General features: G+C 42.8%; 1 protein-coding gene across 4 annotated transcripts in view; it reads left to right on the top strand.

The window, feature by feature from the left end:
- The window catches only part of DAB1 (DAB1, reelin adaptor protein), a 427,600-nt gene that overhangs the window by 370,711 nt on the left and 30,610 nt on the right, over positions 1 to 26,279 (top strand). For 2 of the 4 annotated variants that reach the window (XM_025390490.1, XM_025390506.1), the window contains exon 10: positions 25,270 to 25,332. In XM_025390490.1, coding sequence (XP_025246275.1) covers positions 25,270 to 25,332 — 63 coding nt within the window. Of the gene's footprint in view, positions 1 to 17,764; positions 17,816 to 17,904; positions 17,953 to 25,269; positions 25,333 to 26,279 lie in introns of all 4 variants that reach the window. The other 2 variants (XM_025390498.1, XM_025390513.1) reach the window with 2 other exon arrangements.

Genomic DNA, 26,279 nt, shown 5'->3' with positions numbered 1-26,279 from the left:
TCCCACAGTGGGACTGCGAATAGAGCATTACATTCCCAGGGCCACTCAAGTGCCTATTTCAGACTCCAGCACACCCTATAACACTGAACTTGGTGGAACTTAACCTTCACAGACCTTCACAGATAACTGTTTCAATGACAGACCTTAACCTTAGTGCAACTTATGTCATTTTCACGTGAGAAATACCACTTTTCTTTTCCCCTCTCTTCATTCCCCCATGTAATATTCTTATGACTGAAAAAGATCTTTTATCCTTCACCTTGTAATTTTCCAGTTTCAAAGCCTTTTATATAGTTGTATGAGGCATAAAAGACTTTCTAATTATCAGTAATAACCAGTCAGTCAATTCTAGCAGAAATGTTTTTGACCTTCAAAAGACTTTCTTAGGCCAGGCATGGTGGCTCATGCCTATAATCCCAACACTTTGGGAGACCAAGGTGGGCGGATCACCTGAGGTCAGGAGTTCAAGACCAACCTGGCCAACATGGCGAAACCCTGTCTCTACAAAAATACAAAAATTAGCCGGGTGTGGTGGCACACTTCTGTAGTCCCAGCTACTCGGGAGTCTGAGGCAGGAGAATCACTTGAACCCAGGAGATGGAGGTTTCAGTGAGCTGAGATCATGCCACTGCACTCCAGCCTGGGCAATACAGTGATTACTCACTGTTTCTAGAGTTTTTATAATGAGCACCTCATGAGGCCCAGCACTCCCCAGCTATCTGTGCACATCTCTCTCCTTTAGACTGAGTTCCAAGCGGACATGCCCATGTCTAAGTCATCCCTGAAACCTCCCTCTGTCTGGCACACTGCTTTCTTCATCCTGGATGTTGAAGAGATGTTTGGGAACCCCAGAGAACAAATCTAATGAAAGCCACTCACCTCTGACGCTTAGAAAGATTCTCATTCTGCCTCCCTGCATCCCATGCTGCAACCACCCTGTCCCCCAGCAATCAGTATTTGGTTGACTTTCCTTGCCTTAGATTTAATTCATTTTCCCTGCTGCACGTGTCGGAAGCTTCAGTCCATTAATGTGAAGAATTGCAAGAATTTTCTGGACAACTGTTCCCTACTCCCCCCGCCCACAACTCCCATCTTTTATGGCAAATAAATTTTCATTCACAATTGTGCAGTTGGTTTTTCCTTTAGTTTGAAATCTGGATCAAGATGTTGGATAATTGGATTAAATCTTGTCTGAACGTTTGTCAGTTTCACTTCCTCATTAAGCACCACATTGTAGAGAAATTATAATTATTGCAATGCAGTTAACATAGATGTCACACAAGAGGAGGTTGTACTGAAGTGAGGGAAGGGAATTTGAATCCATACATTCCCACGAATGAAATACAAGGTTGCCCCTTTTGATGTTTCTTAGATGAGCTTTCTTTTAGCCATACTTAACAAACATTGTCCTGAGATAGAATCCTGAATTTCTAGTCTTAGAGTTAATAGCAACATTAAAAAGAGGTTATTTGGTTTTGCCTCTCCTCCAATGCAAGAATCCCTCAAGAATATTTTTGATAGGTGTGAATGAACATTGCTGATTATTGGGCTTGAGCTCACATACCTACAATGACAGACCTTCATTACTTTTGTAACCCCAGAGCTCCAGTTGCTAGAAACCCTTATTTTATTTGCGTTCCCTTACAATTTCTATTTATTCATTTATTCCTCCATTGGGCAAACATTTACTAAAAACCTGTGCCCTACCAGACAGCATTCTCTTCACTAGGGATATAAAGATAGGCTGCTTAAGAGTTGTCATGGTCTCAAGAAGATAGACCTATAAAAATAATTGTGATTCATGTAATCAAGGGTGTGAGAGGCTGTGTACAAGATGCTATGAGAGCATAGTGTGGGAGCAGTAAACTTTGCCTGAAGGAGTTTAATGAGGTCTTCACGCAGGGTATACAGCTTGAATAGAATCTTAAAAGATGGTGGGAGTTTGTCTCTGGAGAAAGGGTGGAACAGTATTCAGGAAGAAGGAACTGAATGTTTAAAAGCTTGGAAATGTAGAAAAGCCTGTCATATTGCAGTGGCTGATGACTAAGTCTGAGGTGGCAGGACCACAGGATGCCTCCATGGGAGCAGGAGATGAGGATGCCGAGGGAAGCCCCCAGTGAGCACAGGGTCTGAAATGTGGTGCTGAGAAGCTGGGAGCTGTTAGGAAGTCACGGATGCTTTCAGGTGATAGAATGACAACATCAGTGTTGCATTTCTCAGTGTACCTCTGGTGGCCTGTGGCAGGTGGCTTGGCAGGTGATACCATTAAGAAGCTAATGGAATTATCTAAGTGTATCCATTCAGAATAGTCAGAAAAACAGAGCCCATGCCAGGTAGTTTAATAGAGAGGATCTAATATGAGGAACTAGTTACAAAGGTGTTAGAAGAGTGGAAAAACCAAACAAAGGACAGCAGAGCAACCCAGATTAGTAATTATCAGTAGTGGCTACTATCCTTAGGGATAGAAGGATGGAGGAGACAGTATTAGCAGAGCCAATAGGCACTGGGACCAGAGAGGGAGTTGCCCAGTGGGGTCCCGGAGCACAGAGAGGGGCTGCCTGGCGGATGCTAAACCCATGCAGGAGACTCAGCCACTGCCACAGATACTGCCAGAGAGAGCTGGGAGAGAACTCACTGCTTCTGCCTTCTACCCACTATCCAAATTCCAACTACTGCCTCCTTGTTGACCAAATCAAAGTGGAAGTGTGTTGGCAAAGGAGCCCGGCAATGCAGTTTATGGCAATCAGTCCCCTGTGTTACAGCACAAACTAGAGGAAGGGCAAGAATGGTCTGAGGGCAAAGAGGTTAAGGGGAAGCATGTGAAGGCTGCTGTGGGTGCAGCCTAGGGGCAGGCATTGCAGGTGAAAGAGCGAGATGAGTTTGAGTGTATGACTGGGGTGAGACAAACACAGAGCCGGAGCTAGCTCTGAGGTGACATGCTTTGCAAGGTCAAGTAACCAGGAGACAGGGACCAAGCACCCTATCTCCTCCCTGTAGGCTCTGTCATTTACATGCATGGGGCTTTACGTGTCTAACTTCTAAGACTGTTTGTACATCAGCCTTTCCACCTGCTGTCTTCAGGTTCTAGCCAAAGACAGCATTACTCCCTTTCATCTTCCTTTCTGTTCTGAGTCCAGGACTCACATTTGGGTTGTCACATTATCACTCTGAATGATATCTGGCTCTTTTTCTTCCGACGTTGAAAAACTGAGCTGTCATTAATGGAGTCAAGCAGAGTTGTAAAAGACTCGCTGTTAAATCTGAAAGTTGTTTTCCGCAAATGCAAATCACGAAAGGGATAAGTGGTCGCATATGCAGTTGCCTGCTGTCTTGTTTGCTCAGTTGTGTGTTTTAAAGAAAGCATGTCTGGATAACAGTGATCGCTCCATCTCTCTGCTACAGTGCAGTCCACTGGTCTCCTGGAAGAGTAGCCTTCGCACTTTTCCCAAAATTATTCAAATGAAACATGTCTGATATCCTGCTATATAAACAGATGAAAGAGGAGATATAGTTAAAGCTGACATGGAGCCTCAAAACCTGTTCACCTTGAAGCCCGCCCACCTACTAACTCCGAAAGATAGAAAGCTCTAGAAGGGAAGAGATCCAGAGAGGGTAGTATGAAAACCACTGTCCAGAAGAATCCACTCGTTATTACATGAGTAGGAGAAATGAAGAGGCCAGATGAGGACGCTTTCCAGGTTATTTCCCATCTAAGACTTCATTATTCTATAATTCATGAACACAGATTGGGAGCCCACTCTTTGGGAGGCTATAAAACTACAGAAAGAACATGAAATTTGAAGTTAGTTGGAGCCTATACTTCTCAGCTGTATGATTCTAGGCAAGTTGCTTTATCTTTTGGATTTTTAATGACCAGTTAACAAGATGGAAAGAGCTACTTCCCTGGGTTATTATGTGGATTAAATAAGAAGAGATGTAATTACTATAGTCTTTGATATAGAGTAGGGACTGGTTAATTGATAGGGAACAGGTATTACAGTTAGGAGTATGAGCTTTGCAGCCTGACTATTTGGGCTTGAAAGTTTTATTCCTTACTTACCAGCAGTGGGACCTTGGATGGGTTATTTAAACTTCTTTGTGCCTCAGTGTGTTCATCTGTAAAATGAGGATAATGACTGTGGTAACTACCTCATAGAGTTCTTTTAAGGATTGAGTAAAGTAATGCACATAAGATATTTATAACAGCACCTGGCGTGTAGTAAGTGCTCAATCAATAAATGTCAGCCAGAGTTATTATTATGAACTGTTGTGTAGACAAAGGGCTATACCAAGTGCTTTCAGAGATATAAGGATGAGCAAGACCTGCCCCAGCAACGAAAATGGTTTTAGTCTACTGGAAGAAGGAAGCCTGGTACATAGAGCATGGGGCTGGAGGGCCTGCAGTTCTCCATGCTCAAGCAATAGTTTCAACAAGATCAAGTGTAACTTGAGAGCCTGGGATGGGTCTGAACCTGCAGGGGCTGCACCATAGCTATGGGGCCATGTCTTAATCCACCTGGGCTGCCATAACAAAAAACCCCAGACCAGGTGGTTTAAACAACAGAAAATTATTTTCTCAAGTTATGGAGCCTGTGAAGTCCAAGATCAAGGTGCTAGCTGACTCCATTCCTGGTGAGAGCTCTCTCCTGGGGTTGTAGACCAACAGCTTCTCACTATGTCCTCATGTGGCCCTTCCTCAGAGTGTGGATCTGGTAGTGAGGGGGTGGGAACAGAGAGAAGAAGAGAGATCTCTTCCCGTTCTTATAAGGCCACTAATTGTATTATGAGGGTACCACCCTTTTAACCTAATCTAGCCCTAATTACCTCCTCAAGGGCCCATCTCCAAATACTATCACATTGGGGGTTAGGGCTTTAACATATGAATTTTGGGAGGGACCCAAACATCCAGTCCTTAACAGATGGGGATAACAAGAAATTGTAACTACCAAATATTGAGAACCTCACCAAGCAATGGACTGTGTTAGGCACTTAATATGCTATTTCGTTATTCTCCCCAACTATTGTTGGGATTAGGTCTCTTCTCTACCATAAAGGATATTGAAGATCAGAGAAGTTAAATAAGTTAGAACAGCTAGAAGAGGCATAACTAAGAATCTAATCCACCTCTCTCTGACCCTACAACCAGGTGACCTAGTTTATCACCCAAACTGGGGCACTCTTGAAAGTGAAAAAGGGTTTGCTATTAACAATTATGTCAGGACAATAGGCGTAAATATCAGCTGTCTTAGGCAAACCAGAATTTAAGGTCATCCTACCCAAAGCTGGTGACTGCTCTTCTGGCTGGGCCAAACTGCCTCTGAGACCAGAACATGTGAGATTTCAAACAGAAGACAAGAAGCTTCTATCCTTCTTGTCCCTGAAAGTCTTTGTCCATAATGCTACCTGTGCTGAAGCAACAATAGTACTCCCTCCAAGATGCAGGTTCCCTGATGCATGGTTGCTCCTTTGGTAGACATAAATAAGATTACTTGGAGATCTGTTACATGGTGAGAAAATGTGATTCAGGGGTATCTGTTAACTGCTGCTGCTGCTGTGAGTCTATCATTATTCCTCTAATACAGATCATTAACATTCACGGAACCTTAACTACAGCATCTCTAACAAGCAGAGCTGTAATATACAGTTTCCCCATAAATATCCATTGATGCTGGCACTCATTCTCTCTTGGTACAGTAATTCAGCTTTTCTGGATAAATCATCAGGTTGAGGTTCTTTCTTTCTCCTTAACTACCATTATTAGTGGATGCAGAAGAATAATGAATAAATTCTAGTGTAAAAAAAAAGGAGCAAGAGCTAAATAAATGATCATGGGGAATAAGAAAATATATATTGGTGACAGTCACAACCCAAAGGATACCAAACTTGTTTTTGCAGTGACTTAGGAAGGAGGCGAGAAACTAACATTTGCTGAGCACTTACTAGGGGCCAGCAAGTATGCTTAGTGCTTGGCAAGCTGTATCTACTTCAGGGATTCCAAAGACTTCATTGCTTAACAATCATTTGTGACACTTTTAAAAACACAACTTCCTTAGCCCCAGTTCGATAGATCTGCTTTTGTAAGGCTTGCATCTGTTTATATATAGAGGGAGATTTACAAAGTTCCCCCAGCTGTTTCAGATTCTCAACTAAATTTATCTAGTTTAACTAAGATGACAACTATTATTTTCTCCGTTGTATGGATAAGAAGATTGAGGTTGAGATGCTAAGGAGAGGGAAATAGAGTCTAATTGTGAAGGATAAATCCCTTGCTTCTCTACTTATGCTGAAAGAAATGTCTCCTATTAAGGTGACATTCACTCTCACTTTTTACAACACTGTCTCTCTTCTCTACCTCCCATCTTCCTGCCTATCATAGAAGTTCCGTCAGCATATCATTATGTTTCTCTCCATCAGGTTAGCAGTATTGCTGTCCTTATCTCTAGAATTACCCTTTTTTTCACCATTACATGCTGTCAGCCCAATACTCAGGGTTTCCCACCCCACTTTCTTTCTTTTTTTCTCTTTTATTTTTTTGAGATGGAGTCTCGCTCTGTCACCCAGGCTGGAATGCAGTGGTGCGATCTTGGCTCACTGCAACCTCCACCTCCCAGGTTCAAGTGATTCTCCTTCCTCCGTCTCCCAAGTAGCTGGGATTACGGACACGTGCCACGATGCCCAGCTAATTTTCATGTTTTTAGTAGAGACAGAATTTCTCCATGTTGGCCAAGCTGGTCTCAAACTCCTGACCTCAAGTGATCTGCCTGCCTCGGCCTCCCAAAGTGCTGGGATTACAGGCATGAGCCACCACGCCTAGCCGCCACCCCACTTTCTTATATTTTAAAATATTATAGCCTTGTCTCTTTGACAGTTTCTATGTTGCTGTTTCCACAGTTGCCTAGGATGTTGTAGCCTCCTTCCTCCTGCCATTGTTATAGGGGTAGCCCTTATACTATGATCTGGCCATGGTCCGCCAAGAGAGGATTGGGTTAGACTGGAACAGAGCAAGCTCTTAAACTGCCCACCATGACTGCCCTTTCCAGAACCCTAACCACCCACCCTAGTCTTAAAATATAGGTCGTCTTATACCTTTTGTTCTCCTCACTATAACATAATGGTTATGGGCACATACTCCAAAGCTAACCCACTTTACGTGAAAATTCTAGTTTGGTCATTTACTAGCTGTGTGACCCTGGGCAAGTTAATTAAACCTTCTGTGCCTTGGTTTCCTCCTCTTGGAAACAAGGCAAGTAACAGCACCTCACATTTGTTGCGATAATTAAATGAGTTAATATATGAATGCACATAGAATGGTGTCTGGTTCATACAGAGGAAGTTCCATCTAAGCATTAGCTATAATTACTATTGTCCATAGTGACCTCTGCCTGGCCAAGAAGAGAGGAGGTCTTAATATTACCATGTGACCCATTCCTTCCTCTTAAGTCCAGAGTGTACTTTTTTTGTCTTCTTTGTGGATTTGTCAAAATGAGAAATAATGATCCCAACCACCTGTGACCTGACTAAGGAGATATGGGCTACTTTTAATTAAAAAGATTTTTCATAGAACAGATATAGCAAACGTGTGGGTAAAGACAGTTTCTGCTTTTGGTATCTACGGTAAGATCTCCTTAACTATGCCTTCTTCGTTCCCTAGCTACAAGGCCCTCAGAGATAAGGTGTCCAGCACCAGAACAAGTAGGAAAAGAAGCCTGAGGCCAGAGCACAGATGTCAAACTGACAAACATAGAGTTCCCTTTTCCCTGTAGTATATGCATGAAGTGTCTTTTTTGTTATCATTTTATAGTTTCTTCTATACTGTAAGGTGCCTCCTAGAAGCAGTCTCTGGTCACTTATGCATTGTTCTGTTCAAGCATTCATTCCTTCACCCATTTTTCAAATAAGGTCTAGTGTCCACTGTGTGTCAAGCACTGAGCTAGGCACAGGTACAAGTCAAACCAAGTCCCAACCCAGGTCACCTTCCACAGGGAAAGGCTGCCAACAGAAAAGGAAACAGACAAACAGAGTGGTGAGTGCTTGAAACAAAACCAAACAAGGCAATGAACAAGAGCTGGGGCTGCTCCTGCAGTAGGTACAGTCAGAGAAGGTCTCCCTGAGGTGACACCTGGCCCAAGTCTGAATTAGGAGAAAGAACCAACCAGATGAAGAGTGTGCCAGGAACAGAGAAAGGCAAGGGCAAAAGCCTTGAGGCAGGAATGAGCCAGTGACTCATCATGAAGGGAGAACATGGTAGGAAAGGGGGGAATGGTGGAGGTGAGTTCATGACAGGTGGCACCCCAAGTTTGGATGGTTTTGTAGGCAGTGGTGAGGAGGTTGGATTTTATTCCAAGTGCAATAAAAGACCTCATCTGATTTTTTTTTTTTTTTCTTCTTGAGAAGGAGTCTTGCTCTGTCACCCAGGCTGGAGTGCAGTGGCGCAGTCTTGGCTCACTGCAACCTCTGTCTCCTGGGTTCAAGCAATTTTCCGCCTCAGCCTCCCGAGAAGCTGGGACTACAGGCATGCACTGCCACACCCAGCTAATTTTTGTATTTTAATAGAGATGGGGTTTCACCATGTTGGCCAGGCTGGTATCAAACTCCTGACCTCAAGTGATCCGCCTGCCTCAGCCTCCCAAAGTGCTAGGATTACAGACGTGAGCCACTGTGCCTGACCTCATCTGATGTTTTTTAAAGACCACTTTGACCGCTCTTTGGGAGATGAACTTAAGTGGACAAAAGTGGAAGCAGCACTCTTAGGCAAAAGAGAATGCCACAGAGAAAAGGGAGAGAGGCAGACAGCTTTGGAACATGTTCAGGGATAGAATCAGCATTTCTTCATGAAAGCTTATATGTCAAAGTGTGGGAGGGAGAGGAATCTAAAGTAACTTGTATGCTTGTGACTTGAGCATCTGGGTGTGAGTTGGTGGCCTTTACAGAAACTGGAAGACAAGGAAAGAACAGGTCTGGGGACATCAAAAGTTCTTTGGACATGTTAAGTTTGAGAGGCTGAAAATTATGGGATATAGTCACCCACCAATTGCTAACATCCAAAAGGGTGCTGATCAGATATTGGCGAGACTTTCAGTAGCAAAGACTATCTCAGATTGCTGACACACTAGAACCACTGATGGGTCTCTCTGGGGAGGAGCTTGAAGGGTCAGTTGAAAATGCCATCCAGATATTAGTAGGGCTAGGAGGGCATCATATCCCTATTCTTATAACTTTTTATGGAACTTCTGCCTAGTATCTCTTTGAAGTTAGAAATGGAGTAATTTACCCTAATTGTAAAGCCCCATTTGGCCACATGGCAGGATAGATGGGACAGCTTTTTTCTGGAGTTCCTAATAACAAATGCCAAATCTCTGTGATTGCGTGTGTGTGTATGTGTGTGTGTGATCATGTGTATGTGTGCATGTATGCACATACATGCCGAGCATTTGAAAACACCATATGGAATACCATGCCCTCCATATAATAAGTCATGCTATCACCAAGTTTCTTTCTGTTCAGTTTTCTATTGTATTATATAAACAAGTTCATCCATTTATTCATTTTGTTTTTTAAAATGTATCAATTCAATATAATTTCCTTCTGTGTGTTGACCACTAGGCCATCTAGGTACTAGAAATTCAAAGATGAATAAGACAGTTTCCCATATGAGGAACTAGAGTCTCTACAAGGCCATAGGCTATAGTAGAAAAGAGGGAAGGTAATAGTCATTGTAACTGGACACGTGTGATGCCAAGGGTGGTTATCTAATCCATCTTGAGGGTCATGGAGGAAGGCTTTGAAGAGCTGACTAGAGCTAACATGTCCTCTAGGGATATGTTATAGTTTTCTTGATGAATAAAGATGGAAATCGTGACCAGACAGAGGTCTTGTGCCAAGGCCTGAGAAGGTAAAGAATATACCTAGAGATGTATTCAGAGGGCATGTGATACTAAGACACACACAAGCTATTTTCAAATTCTACAATCAATCAGAAATAGTTGAGGATAATACTCTTCCAGATATCCTCTGGGCTTCAAACCTTAAGGCTGCCTTCCAAGTCATCTAGTTTTGAATATTGCCTCATTTGATCCTCAGAGCTCTAGGAAGTAGCCATTTCCCTCACTAGTTTCCCTATGAACAAGCCAAGGTTTCCTTTGAGCCTGTTTCCTTGTTATAAAATGTGAGCCAGGTTTCTCTGCTCTGACTTATGATGGTCTCTTCTTAATCTATACAACTGTGAGAGGAACTGTGGTAGAGTGAAAAGGAACTAGACCAGGAGTTGGGAACTTGCTGTGTCATCCCAGATCTGCCACTATTATTACCATGTTTTTGAGAAAGTTGAAGGTATCTGTTTCTTGATTTGAAATAAATACAGAGATGAGTTGGGTTAGAGATTTCTGTAGTCTCTTCTAATTTTATTCTGCAATTCTGAAATTTTTAAAACAGCTCAAAATCCCATCAAGTAGGTGCTACAAAATTATCATATTCCTAAAGGATACTTTATTGAATTGTTGACTTAATAGAGGATCCAAATAATCAGACACTATTGGAAGTCTTGCTATTTGTCAGGCACATGCTCAACTGTTACCTTATATCTTATCCTAGGTAATCGTCAACTCAGTCTTATGAGATGGATATTTCCCTAATGTTACAACAAAGAAAAATTCAAGGACAGTAATCGAGTCCAATTCCATTCACATAAAAACAGAATTCTTGCTTTGGCTATTCATATGGAGTTGGTTTCAGTCCCGGGAACAGCACAGCCACAGTGAACATGTACATGCTCTATAAAAATGCTCAGCCTGGTACCCTTGTTGTGGCACTTCTCACACTCTGAATTGAATTAGTATTCTCCAGTTTCACTAACTTTGCTCTTACAACTCAGAGAATGGACAGTATCTAAGTGCTCACAGGATAGGCATAGTGCCTGGTTCATAATGGGCATTCAGGAAATGTTTATTCCTTAATTAAATTAATGCCTTGATAATCAAATCCAAGAATGAAGAAGTGAATGAGGAAATGAATTCCTAAGTATGTAAAATCTGCATTCCTCTGGAGAAGAAAAGGAAAAACATTTTGCATGGAACGGCTGTCAGAGCAGCAGGCAAAGCCCTCCTGGCTATTTTTTCCTTTGCTGTGACATCTCTCCATTTGTGATTTCCTCTGATTTGCTCTGCATTCAGCCTGAGCCTCTACTACTCTTGCTTGATTTCAGCTCCCTCCAATATTTCTTGTTACCATTTGGATGCCATCTGGACCGCAGTGGTAACCCCTCCAAGAGAGGCACAGCAGCAAAGAAAGATGACTGACTCTGAGAAGTTCCCCTGCCCTCCTCCCCAAAAGTGTGTTGAATCCTGTCATCCTGCTGATGGGAGCCAATTTCACATTACTGTGATTCTAATTCACTCCCTTTTCAAAGTACTGAACCGGTGCCAAATCTTGTTAGGAGTTTTTGAAAAATCCTTGAGTTTTTGCTAATGTGGAACTAGAATAATAGGATTTTAAAAGAAAAAAGGAGATAGGACGAGACTATTAAAAACAAATAATTGCAAGCTTTTAGAAATGTTTCCCCTTTGGTTTCCGGTTTTCTGTGTATATTTATACCTGTTTGTTCTATCAAAACCATTAAAGTAGCAAAGCCATTTGCAGCCTGATCCTTCCCCTCACAAAAGAGCTAAGGCAAGGGAAGAGGGCATTGAATCCTAAAATCCTCCTTGTCAAATGTCAGATCTTTGAGATGAAGTCATGGATTAGAACCAGGAAGCTTCTACGAGTGTGTAAATTATACAGTCATTCCCAGTGTTTCTAGAGAGCTCTGTGGCTGTGATGGTGTTTTCAGTGTTTCTTCCTAATTTCCATCCCTGGCCCCATCTTGGCTGTCATGATGATGATACAGCACAGAGAACGCTATGTCATCATCTCTGTCTTTATGATGACTGCCCTCTATCCCATGGCAGCAGCGCTTCCACCATCAAATTCCCACTGCTGCTACTGCCACCAGCTCAAAATGTATGCTGACCCCAGCTTCCCCAACCCCACGATGTGGGGTTGGGTGCGATGTGTTTAATAATAAGGACGATAATACTAGTAACCACTAGTATGAATCTTGTCATTACTCTGAGCTGGGTCCTAACTACTAAAGGTTTTGTGTGAATTATCTCACTGATAACACCAACTGTATAATTTCTTGTTTTCTATCTCCTTCATGTGGTAGAAGACTTTGTTTACAGATGCTTAGTAAATCATATCTGTTTAATAAATAGAAGTAAGTGAATGGATGACCAATGATCACAGCCTTATGACAGTCATCTCTGGAACTACCACCATTTCCCCTTAACACTAGCATTATCATTTGTCAGGCATCACAATTGATATCTCCTTTCCTTTATCACTGTTACTGAGGTCAGACTTAATTTAGCTGTTAGTAGCTTATTGCATAATCATCTTCTGCCTGCAGATCGTGCCACCAACCCCAACCTCATGTATATTTTCAGGAAAATATTGAATGGCTTTTACAAAATCTGAGTATCAAAACATGGAGTTACTATCTGAGTTCTAAAATAGGTATAAAGGATGGATAGGAAAAAGAGTGGGAAGGAGAAAGGGGGGCGGGTGGAATGATGAGGCAGACTCCTAGAACAGTCCAGCCGTGCTGGTTTAAAAACTGGGGGAAGGTCCAAGAGCAGGAGCTGCTTTGACTGAGCATCTGCTCTGTGAAGACCACAGTGCATCTTCAGCCTCTTCTCCAGGTGACTTCATCCCTTCCCTAGACCAATATCGCCCAAATTTTTGCCATGACCTGGCACCTGCCTACCCTCACCAACCAAGCAAATAATTCCATGACTGTTCTTCCTCCTGCCCTCCCTTCCTTCCCTTTCTGTAATTTTCAAAAGGGAAATGACACCTGTTGAGGTTTTACTCTGCCAGTTGCTGTGCTATTTTCATATACATCAGTCTTCTCACTGCTTCCTCTCTGCAAGCCCACATTGTAAGCATTATTATCCTCATTTTTTGCAGAGGGGGAAACTGAGGCTCAAATGATAAACTTTATTCAAGCAAATGCAAGTGATGGAGCAGCAGTTTGAACTGAAAACTACTGTTGCCCACATCTCTCTTTTCATTCCCACACTTTGCCTCTCCTGAAACCATCACATTTCTCACTTTAAAAGTACTCAGTGTTTTCACTTGCAAGCAAATTAGTTTCTTGACATTAGATGAAAGTTGAGAAGGCCAGGAATCCAGAGGCAGAGGCTTTAGCCACAGCTATGCCCTGTCATTTGCATTAGCCCATTCAGGTCAGCTTAGCATCCTGAACTTTGTCCACTGGGTTCTGCCTTTCTTGCAATGTCTCAATAAGGTGCCAGCAAAATCCTTGCACCAACATTCCCCATGCTGACCTTCCCCTTGCATATTAAGAAAGAACATTTCAAGAACTAGCTTAATTTTTAAGAAGCTGGATGTAAATATTTTGTTGTTCAAGGATTTGAGGATATATTACACGTGTGAGCACTTCACGGGAAGATGTAACTTTTATTCTAAGATTGAAGCACTTCCCTTTATCCTCCAACCTTCTGGACAACCTTTGGGATCCTCTCCTGAATTGGAAGCTGAAGAAGGAGAACTATTAGCTGCTAAAGTGAGGCCCAAATTGGAGTAATTAGAGGCAAGTTCTCAATCATTATAAAGACAAAACCTCAAAGCAGCACCAATTTCTCTATTAGATCAAGGCATTGAGTCCAGCAAGACCACCGATTCCCAAAATCTCAGTAGGCCTGGCACATTTAGGCATTAAATGGGATTCCATTTTGTTTCTGTTCTAATGAAACTTCATGGATTTCCATTTGAAACATGAATCTTCACTTTCTTCTGAAAAACCTCACAAATATCTGGCTTTCACTTAGCGCCAGCAATGAAAGAAAAAAAAAACCTCTTATAGCTAGAAGAAGTCTGCTGTTTTTGCAAACTGAATTTGATTTCATGGTACTGTCTAGACACAGCAAAGAAATCAATTCTCCCATAGAAATCTTCCAGTCAATGCAAATATAGGATATTCTTTAAAAGAATAGAAAATATATAAGCAAGGACTATGTCTAGTATTTGGGAAGCACCCAGTTAACTGGAAGTTTATTTTTTAATATATTTTATCTAGAGTCATGCTGTCCAATACTATAGCCACTAGCCACATGAGGCTATTAAATCAAAAATAATTAAAATGTAATAAAATTTAAAATTTAGTTCATCAGGCATGCTAGCCATATTTGAAGTGCGCATGTATCCACTGACTGCTGTATTGGACAGCACAGATAGAGAACTTTCCATCATCCCAAAAAGTTCTACTGGACAGCGCTGGTCTAGAGATCATTTATTAACATTAGAGTTTCTATTCCCCATCTCAAGCCACTTGCCCTTGTTCTTCAATTGCCAAACAGAGCTTTCCCATCTCTCTCTGCCAGGAAATGGGAAAGTGGCTGTTTACTCTTGGGTAAAGGTGATAAAGAGCATAAACTCTTAGATACCCCAGAAGGAATTAGTCTTCATTAGCATGTGTCTTCCTTGTTAAATCATTCATTAGGGAAAGGTAACATGCATTCAGATGCCTGGAATCAGTAGTTGTCCTTAATAGTACCCACCTTAGTGCAGTTACAAATCATTTAAGTTAATCCATTTCTCTTGAGCCTTCTAAATGGAAAATTGAATTTTTTTTTTTTCAGTCTTGGTCTGAGCTCTGAGTTTAGATCTAGAAGCCTTGTGTGGTCCTTGTCCCACAACTGTCCACCCCAAGCTACAAAGATGATACAGCATAGCTCTGCTCTGACCTATGAAAACAAGGACCATGTGTTATTCGTCCAGGTATCGCCAGTGCCCAGCCAGGACATGGCATGTGGAAAGCACTCAGTGAATGTTCATTGAAGAAATTAATCAATTGCATAATCAATCAAGGCGGCTTCAGTTTTCCTAGGAACCTGCTAATTATTCGTACTGAGAGTGTATTCCCCAGCGTAGTGATTTGCAAATCCGGCTGCACATTAGCATCACCTGGGGAGCTTTTAAAACCCGCCGATGCCAGGGCCCCACCCTAGACCAGTACAATCCAAATCTCTGATGATGTGGCTCTGGCATCAGTAGCTCTGGCATCAGCAGCTGCCCCAAAGGATTACATTGTGCAGACAGGAGTGAGAAGTTTCTGATTTGGAAGCCATAAAAAAGATTTTCTTCCTTTGTGAGATTTTTTTTATCCCAAGTCCCTTATTCACTGTCATTTTTCCTGTAAGAGTAACATGAATCTGGTCTTCCTCGTTGCCTTACTCAGTAATGGAATCATAGTGTCCCCACTGTTTCAAAAAGAGATTATAGGAAGATAACTCCCTGTGGGAACTTTATTTCAATGTTTTAATGAAGATTCGAGCCCGAATCATATTGAAACAACATGAGAAAATGCCTTCTTTTATATTTCCTCACTGGAAGCTTAAGTTGCAAGTAAATTTGATGTCACGTTGAGTTTTTAAAAGAATACAAAACTGTGTACATAGGAGAAGATAATAATAGCTACTAGTCCTTGGGCATCTACTGTGTGCTAAACACCAAACAAGACTTTGCACACATATCTCAATTAAACTGCTCAATAGACTTGCCATGATGTTGTCATTACCCACTCCACTTTAAAGATGAGAAAACTGAGGCTAATCAACTTGTCAAGGGTTACATGGCCAGCGCATCCATGGCCTGACGTGGCCAGGACCCAGTACATATCTGTGTGATTCCAAAAAATGCATTTGTTCATCTGCTCTGACCAAGCTTCAACTGAATTCAAAGAAATCGCCTCATCACACCTCAGCTCCACACCTCACCAAAGGCTACCTCTCCTTTCCCAGGAAGGTGACAACATGCTCATGCTGACACTGGTTATCCTCCCACATTTTCATTATATGGGACATGGTGGGGGTTTTTATGAGCCTCTACCACAGGCTGTTTTTCAAATTTATTTAATTCATCCATCATGCTCTGAAACCATTTGCTTTTTTATATTGGACAGATGTAATGAGATTTTGGACACTAAAAAATGTTTTTATTAAAAGTTATGACCCAGAGCTAGTTGGTAGGGGCTCTGCCATAAATTGCTAGGAGTGTGTGCATTTATAAAGGATGTAGCGACATAACCTTAACCTTTTAGGCCACACAATAGATTACAGGATCACTTAGACTAATATTGTCTCACCACCTCTCCCCACCTGTGGCCAAATAATAATAATAATAATAATGTCTGTGGTTATTTGATGTGGTGGCTTTTCCTCTCATTGTAGCCATAGTTAAGTCATGTTGAACCATGGGCTGGTGGAAACAGGTGGTTGGTGGTTGACCTGAAGGCCCTGCCTTAGTGGGCCCGGGCACGTTGACTCTTCCACTCTGCTCTGCTCTGCAGACTGTAACTGGGGCTGAAGGAAGCAACAGTCACATGTCCTATAGACAGGGTGAAAGCAAATTCTGACAAAGCACAGTATTATGAGGCTATGGGTGATAGTTTTCTCACTCTTCCATTGCCAAAAGCTCTCCTCAAAACTATTCATGTGTAATAACTCCATTTTAATGTCCATATTAGCAGATTTATATTAATGTTTTACTATTTGGAAATCATCCAAAGAATAATTAACTTATTTGTATAGACCAGAATATGGCCATTAAGATATACATGTATATGATATATTATACATACCTATAATGTGTAATATAAACAATATAATACAAAGTTAACAAAGCAATTAAATGTTGCTCACTGCCAGCTACTTCTAGAACATGCATTCATTTCTGTATTTTTGAGGACTGCTATGTGCCAGACCCTCTACCAGCTGCAGGGGGAGACCCTCTACCAGCTGCTTGAGGAAGCTTACAGTATGATAGGCACAGATAATGTACTGAGGACACTCAGGAGGATTTCAGTTCAAAGGATAGAGAAACTCTTCATGGAGGAGGTGGCTTTTGAGCTGGGTTTGGAGAATTTGGGGAGCACTGAGCTTTCAGAGATGAGAAGAGCATTTCTTTTTTTTTTTTTTTTGGAGATGGAGTCCGCTCTGTCTCCCAGGCTGGAGTGCAGTGGCACGATCTTGGCTTACTGCAGTCTCCACCTCCTGGATTCAAGTGATTCTCCTGCCTCATCTTCCCAAGTAGCTGGGATTACAGGTACCCGCCACCACACCCAGCTAATTTTTTGTAGTTTTAGTAGAGACGGGGTTTCACTACGTTGGCCAGGCTGGTCTCGATCTCCTGCCCTCATGATCCACCTGCCTTGGCCTACCAAAGTGCTGGGATTATAGGCGTGAGCCACCGCGCCCGGCCGAAGGGAAGTGCATTTCATGCAGAGAAGACAACATGTATAAAAACACATGAAAACCAGCTGTTCACAGACTGCTCCAAAGAGTAAAGTTTGTCTAAAGCACAAGGTGACATTTTGTTCTTTTAAAAGAAAAATCTCGAATGTAAACAGCATGCTCTTATCCATAGCCACTGCTGATGTCTGTAACTGCAGGGCAATGTCTGTAATTGCAGGAAGATGGAATTTAAACTTACAAATTTGCCATTGCTGTGTTTCCTAATCAGACCCATGTTTTATCATCTGCTTATGCTAGAAACATATTCCAGGATTTTCACAGACATTGGAAACAGCTCCCCACCTGCTGAGACCATGGAAGTGTGAATCATAGATACTGTCATCATTAAACTCATAAATCCATGTCATTTGTGTGTCATTCACTTCATCCTCATTCATCATCCCTTCCACTTTCAGAACGGCTATTCGTTTGAGGATTTTGAAGAACGGTTTGCTGCAGCCACCCCGGTAAGAATTAGAGCCCTCTCAAGTTAACTGTTTCATGTCATGATCTCCACATTCATTTCATGCTCATCAGTCGTGCCTTGTGGTTACAGAACAGAAACCTGCCCACGGATTTTGATGAGATTTTTGAGGCAACAAAGGTAAGGCCTTGAGGTTTTTGTTAAATGAGGTTGTTCTGCTCATACTCATGCATTCCATATTCTCTTCATCCAGCTGGCATGAATGGCAGACTTGCTGCCTTGCTCTGCTCTAGTAGGTACCTATTCAAATGTCCCCAGGATGACTATTGGTGGGCCCTGCCATGAGGTCAAATAGTGAGAGTGTATGTACAGGTGTGTGTGTGTATGTGTGTAAACTAGAGTGTGTGTTGGAGAGGAGATAGCACCCCTTCTTTTCATCCAGCAATACTTTTCAAACCTCTAACGTGTCCCAGGCATCCTAATAGATGCTAGAGATGCAGAAAAGTGGCTTTCCTAAAGAAGCTCACAGTGTAACATAGTGCAACATTTCATGGGATAAGCTATGACAGTAGAGCCTCGCCTAGCGTAGTGTAGTATAACATAATATAGTAGGAATTCAGATACATAAACAGGATGTGCCAAGTACACCACTGGTACTAAAAAACAGGTGAGGTTGCTATTCAGTCAGTATAACCTGGTATAAATATATTGGTTGTAGTCAACATCTGTTCAAATTGATTGATACACAGGCCAATGAATATTGCCACTCCTGAATACAGTATTGGGAAACCTCCAGGACAAAAATCTTCAACCTTGGTAGCACATTAGAATCATTAGGAGAGCTTTCCAAGCTCCAGTGACTAGGTTTTACCTCAAACCAATTCTGAATCTTTTGGTGTGGGAACCAGGCATCAGTAATTTTTCCCCAGGTGATCTTAGTGTGCATCCAAGGTTGAGAACCACTGATCTGGGAGTATCATGGGCAATGGGATAGGGTAGAAATTGAGTTAGGACGCCACTTCATAGGAAACAAAACAGAAAGCCTTCTAATTCACGTCCTGAAGAATGTGTGGGAGAAGGAATGAGTGTTCTAGGTAGGAGGAAGAGCACATGTAAGACCCTGAGATGGCCTCTTCTTTCATAACTCTCTGTGCTTCTCTCCTCCTTGATTGTGTCTCTGGGTCTGTCTTTCCATAATACAGCCAGCTTATGACAATAGGAACAGGAATGTGCCTTACCTATCTCTGTAGCCCTTGCTCTTGGTAGCTGATGCATGGTAGGAACTCCCATGTCTGCCCACTGAAGGGTCACAGAACTCCTGATGCCAAAACACAGGGAATGGGTCTGTGAGAAGGTGTTTTCGGGGTCAGCCATAACATCTCAGCCTCCATCAATTGTGCCTTTAGGATTTCTCTCTCGGAAAGGCCTAGGGATCTTGTTGCAGTGATCTAGTTGGAAGGAGCAGCGTACTAATCTTAAACTAGATATTACTGAAAAACCATCACTTGTTCATATCAAAGAATGACTGGGGAGAGAACAGGCCTGATGGAGATACTGGGGAACTACCTCCCCAAACATCGAAGCTACTTTTCCTTCACCGTCCTGTACACCTTACAATATCACTCTTCTTACCCCTGGAAAATGCCCAGGGGGCTAAAAAAGGGGAAAAACTGCCATCTCCAGCTACATCTCTCTTTACCAGGAGACATTTGAAATGCTAGTAATGGAAGGGCCTTACTCTCTGGCGAGTAGACATCTCAAGCTGACATTCCAAATGACCTCAAATGGATGTGCATCCTGGCAGACCTTATAGCAACCCAGATTTCTGGTTAGAGAATGGTGTAGAGCTGGACTTCCACTAGTTAGCAAGGCTAACTAAGGTTTGGTAAAGTGATGGATCGATGAACAAGATGCTGGTGGGTGTGTGGGTCAAGTCCATCCCAGCTGCTTTTAGCTGACTGATCAGAGGTGAGTCACTTAACCTCAGCCTCAGCTAGCTCATCTGTGAAACATAGTGACAATGGCACCTATGCTGGTGACTTTTCGGGGCTCAGTGAGTGTCAAACATGATGATAATGTATTTGAAAGCATATTGCAAACTATAAAGTGTTTTATAAATGTGAATTGTTAGTTTTATTCTCTTGAGGCTTTTAAAATGATTCATTAGAGCAGTATTATCACATGGAACATGGTTTATTAGCTTACAAATAAAAGGACTGGGGTTAACATGGGGAGGAGGCCTGTGAAAATAGATACTATTTCAGATTCTCGATCACATATGGTTATTAGGATTATTTTTAATTTTATGGCCCAAGAATCCCCTTTTTCTATAAAATTTAATTAACTCAAGGTTCTATTTAAACAGCAAACCAATGGAATGAAATAACAATCTTATGTTTTATGCCTCTGCATGTTTTTCTCGTTCAATCCTTGAGTGAAAATCATCTGGCAAAAGGAAAGTCTATATCTCAAGAATGAAGGTTATTTTAAAAGTTGTGCTTAAGGAGAAAATTAGCCAATAAATTCTATTTATGATGTTAGTAAAAGTATGCCGTGAGTTCAACACATTTGAAATGTAAATTGTGTGACTTAATTAATAACCTCATTTAAATATTTTCCGAACACTGAAAATAGTTGTGGGCCATTTTAAAAGCATAGAATTGCAGTCTCAAAGAAGCCCAGAAGCTTCATTTGAATTGATTAAATAAAGTTATTCCTTTTATGAAATTGGAAGAGGGTCTAAAAGACTAGCAGAGTTTAACCAAATAATATAAAATATTGCTAACATGCTAGAGAAGGATTACCAAAGAAGAGCATTTCAAGTCCAGCAAGATTTGAGAAAGGACCTGTGTGCTGTCCACCTCATTCCCCTCAGCTGCTGGGCTGTTACTGTATGAAAGAGAAACAAGATAGGCAAGAATTGATGGAAAAAGCTGTGAAATGTATGAAATTCCCACCACAACCTTGCCCCTGACCACCATACTGGCCTCCTGTCTCCCACCTTCATGTTGGTAACACTGAACTGCTTCCATTACCACCTACCTACTCTGTTCCTGGCCTCTGGCCATTTTTAAGCAGTTTCCTCTGTCTGGATGGTCTCCTCTTTTTGGTCACATGGCTCCTCTCCTTCAGGATTCAGATCCAGGCTATTTCCTTTAGAAAACCGTCTCAAACTTTGCCAAAAGCTGGTTGGGTCTCTATATTACTCTGTTTCCATGCTGCTGATAAAGGCATGCCCAAGACTGGGAAGAAAAAGAGGTTTAATTGGACTCCCAGTTCCACATGTCTGGGGAGAGGCGGAAGGCAAAGGGCACTTCTTACATGGTGGCAGCAAGAGAAAATGAGGAAGATGCAAAACAGAAACCACTGATAAACCCATCAGATCTTATGAGACTTATTCACTATCATGAGAATAGCATGGGAAAGACCAGCCCCCATGATTCAATTAACTCCCCCGGGTCCCTCCCACAGCATGTGGGAATTCTGGAAGATACAATTCAAGTTGAGATTTGGGTAAGGACACAGTCAAACCATACCATTCCACCCCTGGCCCCTCCAAATCTCATGTCCTCACATTTCAAAACCAATCATGCCTTCCCAACAGTCCCCCAAAGTCTTAACTCATTTCAGCATTAACCCAAAAGTCCACAGTCCAAAGTCTCATCTGAGACAAGACAAGTCCCTTCTGCCTATGAACCTGTAAAATCAAAAGCAAGCTAGTTACTTCCTAGATACAATGGAGGTACAGGTATTGAGTAATTACAGCCATTCCAAATGGGAGAAATTGGTCAAAACAAAGGGTTTACAGGGCCCATGCAAGTCTGAAATCCAGCAAGGCAGTCAAATTTTAAAGCTCCAAAATGATCTTGTTTGACTCCAGGTCTCACATCCAGGTCACACTGATGCAAGAGGTGGGTTCCTATGGTCTTCAGCAGCCCCGCCCCTGTGGCTTTGCAAGGTACAGCCTCCCTCCCAGCTGCTTTTTCATGGGCAGGTGTTGAGTGTCTGAGGCTTTTCTGGGCTCATGGTATAAGCTATCAGTGGATTTACTATTCTTGGGTCTGGAGGACAGTGGCCCTCTTCTCACAGCTCCACTAAGCAGAGTCCTAGTAGGACTCCGTGTGGAGGCTCTGACGGCACATTTCCCTGCCGCACTGCCCTAGCAGGGGTTTTCCTGAGGGCCCTGGCCTTGCAGCAATCTTCTGTCTGGGCATCCAGGCATTTCCATACATCATCTGAGATCTAGGTGGAAGTTTCCAAACTTCAATTCTTGACTTCTGTGCACCTGTAGACTCAACACCATGTGGAAGCTGCCAAGACTTGGGGCTTCTACCATCAGATGCCACAGCCTGAGCTGTACATTGGTCCCTTTCAGCCATAGCTAGAGTGGCTGGGACACAGGGCACCAAGTCCCTAGACTGCACATAGCACAGGGACCCTGGGCCCAGCCCACAAAACCACTTTTTCCTCCTGGGCCTCCAGGCCTGTGTTGGGAGGGGCTGCCATGAAGGTCTCTGACATGGCCTGGAGACATTTTCCCCACGATTGTCGGAATTAACATTAGGTTCCTTGCTACTTATGCAAATTTCTGCAGCTGGCTTGAATTTCTCCCCAGAAAATGGGTTTTTCTTCTATCACATAGGCTGCAAATTTTTCAAACTTTTATGCTCTGCTTCCCTTAGAAAACTGAATGCCTTTAACAGCACTCAAGTTACCTATTGAATGCTTTGCTGCTTGGAAATTTCTTCCGCCAGATACCCTAAATTATCTCTCTCAAGTTCAAAGTTCCACAAGTCTCTAGGACAGGGGCAACATGCCACCAGTCTCTTTGCTAAAACATAACAAGAGTCACCTTGCTCCGGTTCCCAACAAGTTCCTCATCTCTATCTGAGACCACCTCGGCCTGAATTTTCTTGTCCATATCACTATCAGCATTTTGGGCAAAGGCATTCGACAAGTCTCTAGGAAGTTCCAAACTTTCCCACATTTTCCTGTCTTCTTCTGAGCCCTTCATATTGTTCCAGCCTCTGCCTGTTACCCAGTTCCAAAGTCACTTCCACATTTCTGGGTATCTTTTCAGCAACACCTCACTCTACTGGTAACAATTTTACTGTATTAGTCCATTTTCATGCTGCTGATAAAGACATACCTGAGACTGGGAAGAAAAACAGGTTTAATTGGACTCACAGCTCCACATGGCTGGGGAGGCCTCAGAATCATGGCGGAAGGCAAAAGGCACATCTTACATGGCAGCAGCAAGGGAAAATGAGGAAGAAGCAAAATTGGAAACCCCTGATAAACCCATCAGATCTCGTGAGACTTATTCACTATCGTGAGAACAGAATGGGAAAGACCAGCCCCCATGATTCAATTACCTCCCCTTGGGTCCCTCCCACAACACGTGGGAATTCTGGGAGATACAATTCAAGTTGAGATTTGGGTGGGGCCACAGCCAAACCAGATCAGTTTCCTTCTAGGTAATCCCACAGCACACCATAGAGACCCCTGTTGCTATTTCTGCTGCATTACCTGAGATTATCTGCATCTACAGATTGGATGTCCTCCCCTCCAGTCTGTAAACTCCCTGCAGGCTGAGAGTTGGCGTTTCTCATTTTTATGTTCCCAGCACATAGCACAGTGTTCAACATCTAGCAGTTGTTGAAGATTTATCAAAAATTATTGTGCAGTTGGAAACAAAATCAGTCCTTATAGGGCCCTATTGTGTGCCAGGCGCTGTTATTCAATCTGAAAGCTGAAAGGGAAGGAAGAGCTGCAAGTAAGTTAACAAGGCCAAGTTTCTCTCCTTTCAGCAAAAAGAGACTTTTGTGCTCTTTCAACCAGGCTTAACCAAACATCAAAGAAAGTCCTCCTATTAATGTTGTCAATACATCTGCAAAGGCGATATTATCATCTCCATTGCCCAGATGAAGGAACTGTAGCTCTGAGGAGTTGCAGATATTGAAAGTGGTAGAATCCAAATATGCCTCCTGTTGGAGGTAGCTACTATCTGGGGCCAGTGGTCCAGGCAGTAAAGGAATTTATGAAGACATTTGTAGGTAAAGAAAGGTAGATTTATTAGAGAAAGTATGAAAATACATTGCAAGATTGCAATGGGTAGCACAGCAGAGAAGGGGCTGTCTGCAAAGAGGCAGGGGCTGGAGGGAAGTTTTATAGGGTTATGCTGGAGGGGCTACCTGAAAATGAGGTTGTGCCCTTGGGTTGTTTGTGATTAACCATCCCTCAGAACAATTATTCCTTGTTCTTACCCATCTGGGGCCCTGCCTGACCTGGGGCCCCTTTCTCATGTGGTTTATCTTATCAGTACTCCACACCCCCAGGCATGGAGTGTAGGACATTTTCCAGAGCCCAAAGCTCACTCACTTGCCAGTAGGAAAGAACATTCCCTTCCTTGGATGAACCCTAGAGATCCAGCCATGACCTGGTTAGAGCAGTTTGAGTACAGGAGTCCTGTGTGGCAGGGCAGTTGGACTCTTCACATCCCTTCTACTAAGTGGTATGTTTAGGTTCCCCCAATTTGAAGCTATCACTTAAGATCTGAAGATGAGGGAAAAGTGCTTTTTCCTTAGTGGACAGGTTTGTACAAAGCATGTGATTACATACTTGTCATAATTAAGTCAGGCCATAGACTCCCTACAGTCTGTGAATTTGGCAGTGTGTGCAGATTAGTTCTAAGTGTATCTTAAAGGGTTTCTTTAGCTGTTGTGGCTGGCCTTGCTCAGATACTCCCGTGTGATGGATGAGGAGACAGATGATGCAGTGTCTGCAGTGATGGAGTTCCTAGGAGTGATCAATGATGTATACACCGGGTTGTTTTTGATGCCTTTCCTGGTATTAAATGAAATGTTTTCTTTTCCTCCAACCACATTTTTTATCCTAAAGATGGACTCTTTCAGAGAGTACTGTTTGACTGCATTCTCTGTATTCAGCAAATTTAAATCCTGGCCTGGATGACCTTGATATCACATCCCTGAGACTTAGTTTATCTATTTGTAAAAATGGGGACGACGATTCCTACCTCTCAGGGTGAATGCTATTGGGAGCCCTTACTGACGTGACCGTGAAGTCATGTCTGTACTTACACGTGGAAGGCATCTTCTATGTGTGGATACACTCATGAGATAAAAACCAGTGATGGGATTGCCTCCCTGCCTTTATCTCCTAGAAAGAGAGACAGTGCTGGCATATGATGGTAAATAAGTGTGAAGTGATGTTATTACTGCTTATGGGAAGTGATTAATGGGCAGTCTTGACCAAGGCTGGATAAATAGGCAGATGCAAGGAAGCAAGAATTGATTCTGGCTGCATTCAATGTTGCCTTTGGGATCCTGAGGTATGGTAATGACCCACCAGGATTATGGGTTATCTAGAAATGATGAAAAACAGAAATGTGTATCCCCATATCATACTGTGTGTAAAGCAGGACCCAGCACCACCACCTTTCTTTGTAGTTACATGATTACCTTTTTGTCTTTACAGGCTGTGACCCAATTAGAACTTTTTGGGGACATGTCCACACCCCCTGATATAACCTCTCCCCCCGTAAGTATGCATTGCTCTCTGAACCCTGCACCCCTTTCCTTTCTTTCCACATCCTCTCAGTGGCCGGAATATGGGCTTTGAGTGAAAGAGGCCTCTGGTGGATTTCAGCATTGACTCTTTCAAGCTGTGTGACTTGGACAAACTAACTAGTCATTCTGATCCTTAATTTCCTTGGCTATTTAAAAAGGGGAACTATGATATATGCCTCTGTTTTGCGAAATAAACAAGACCATGCATTCAGCAATGACAGGACCTGCCTGGGCACTTGCTGTTCTGCTGGGGTCTGAGAAGAGAGGCCCGAAGGAGATGTGGTTTCTGACTACAAGGAGCACATGGTGTGGTTGGGAATGTAGGCAGGAAACTCGGGACAACACATATGATGAGGCATTTGTCAGCACCTGCCCCAAGCCCAGTACAGCGTAGGTGGCCAGCCCAGTAAAGGAAGGACCTTCTCCCCACACCCTGCTCTGCCTATCCTTCTCTCCTTTCCCTCTTTCTTTCCTCTCTCCCTTCTTTTTGTTTTTTCCCTCCCTTCCAGCCTGCCCTTCAGCTTTGCAGACCATGACCTGGGCACTTGGGCCTCACTGAGCTTCTCAGGAAGCTCTAGACTCCCAGCCACAGCTTCAGCCAGGGTACCTCAGTCAATGCTTACAAAAGGACAGCGATTGCAGGGAGCCCTAATTTGAAAATGAAAAGAAGAAAACAGAATTAAAACCAAAGCAAAATAGAATCCCAGTGCTGGATGCATTCAAAAGCAACTCTGCAGCCACTGCAAAGAAAAGAGCCGAGATGGCCCCTCCAGCCCCTCCCCTGCCCATTCCCTGAGGAGGGCAGAGAGCAGTCAGCCGCAGCTGCACCAGCTGAAGCTGCCGGGAGGGGACAGCTCCTCTGGGCTCTGCACAGTTGTGCAAACCGAGGGATGGTGCTATGGTTCATTGGCAAGATGC

The sequence above is a fragment of the Theropithecus gelada genome, chromosome 1 (genome assembly GCF_003255815.1).
Source record: "Theropithecus gelada isolate Dixy chromosome 1, Tgel_1.0, whole genome shotgun sequence".
Taxonomy (NCBI): Eukaryota; Metazoa; Chordata; class Mammalia; order Primates; family Cercopithecidae; genus Theropithecus; species Theropithecus gelada.
This window is presented reverse-complemented; position numbering and strand designations above follow the sequence as displayed.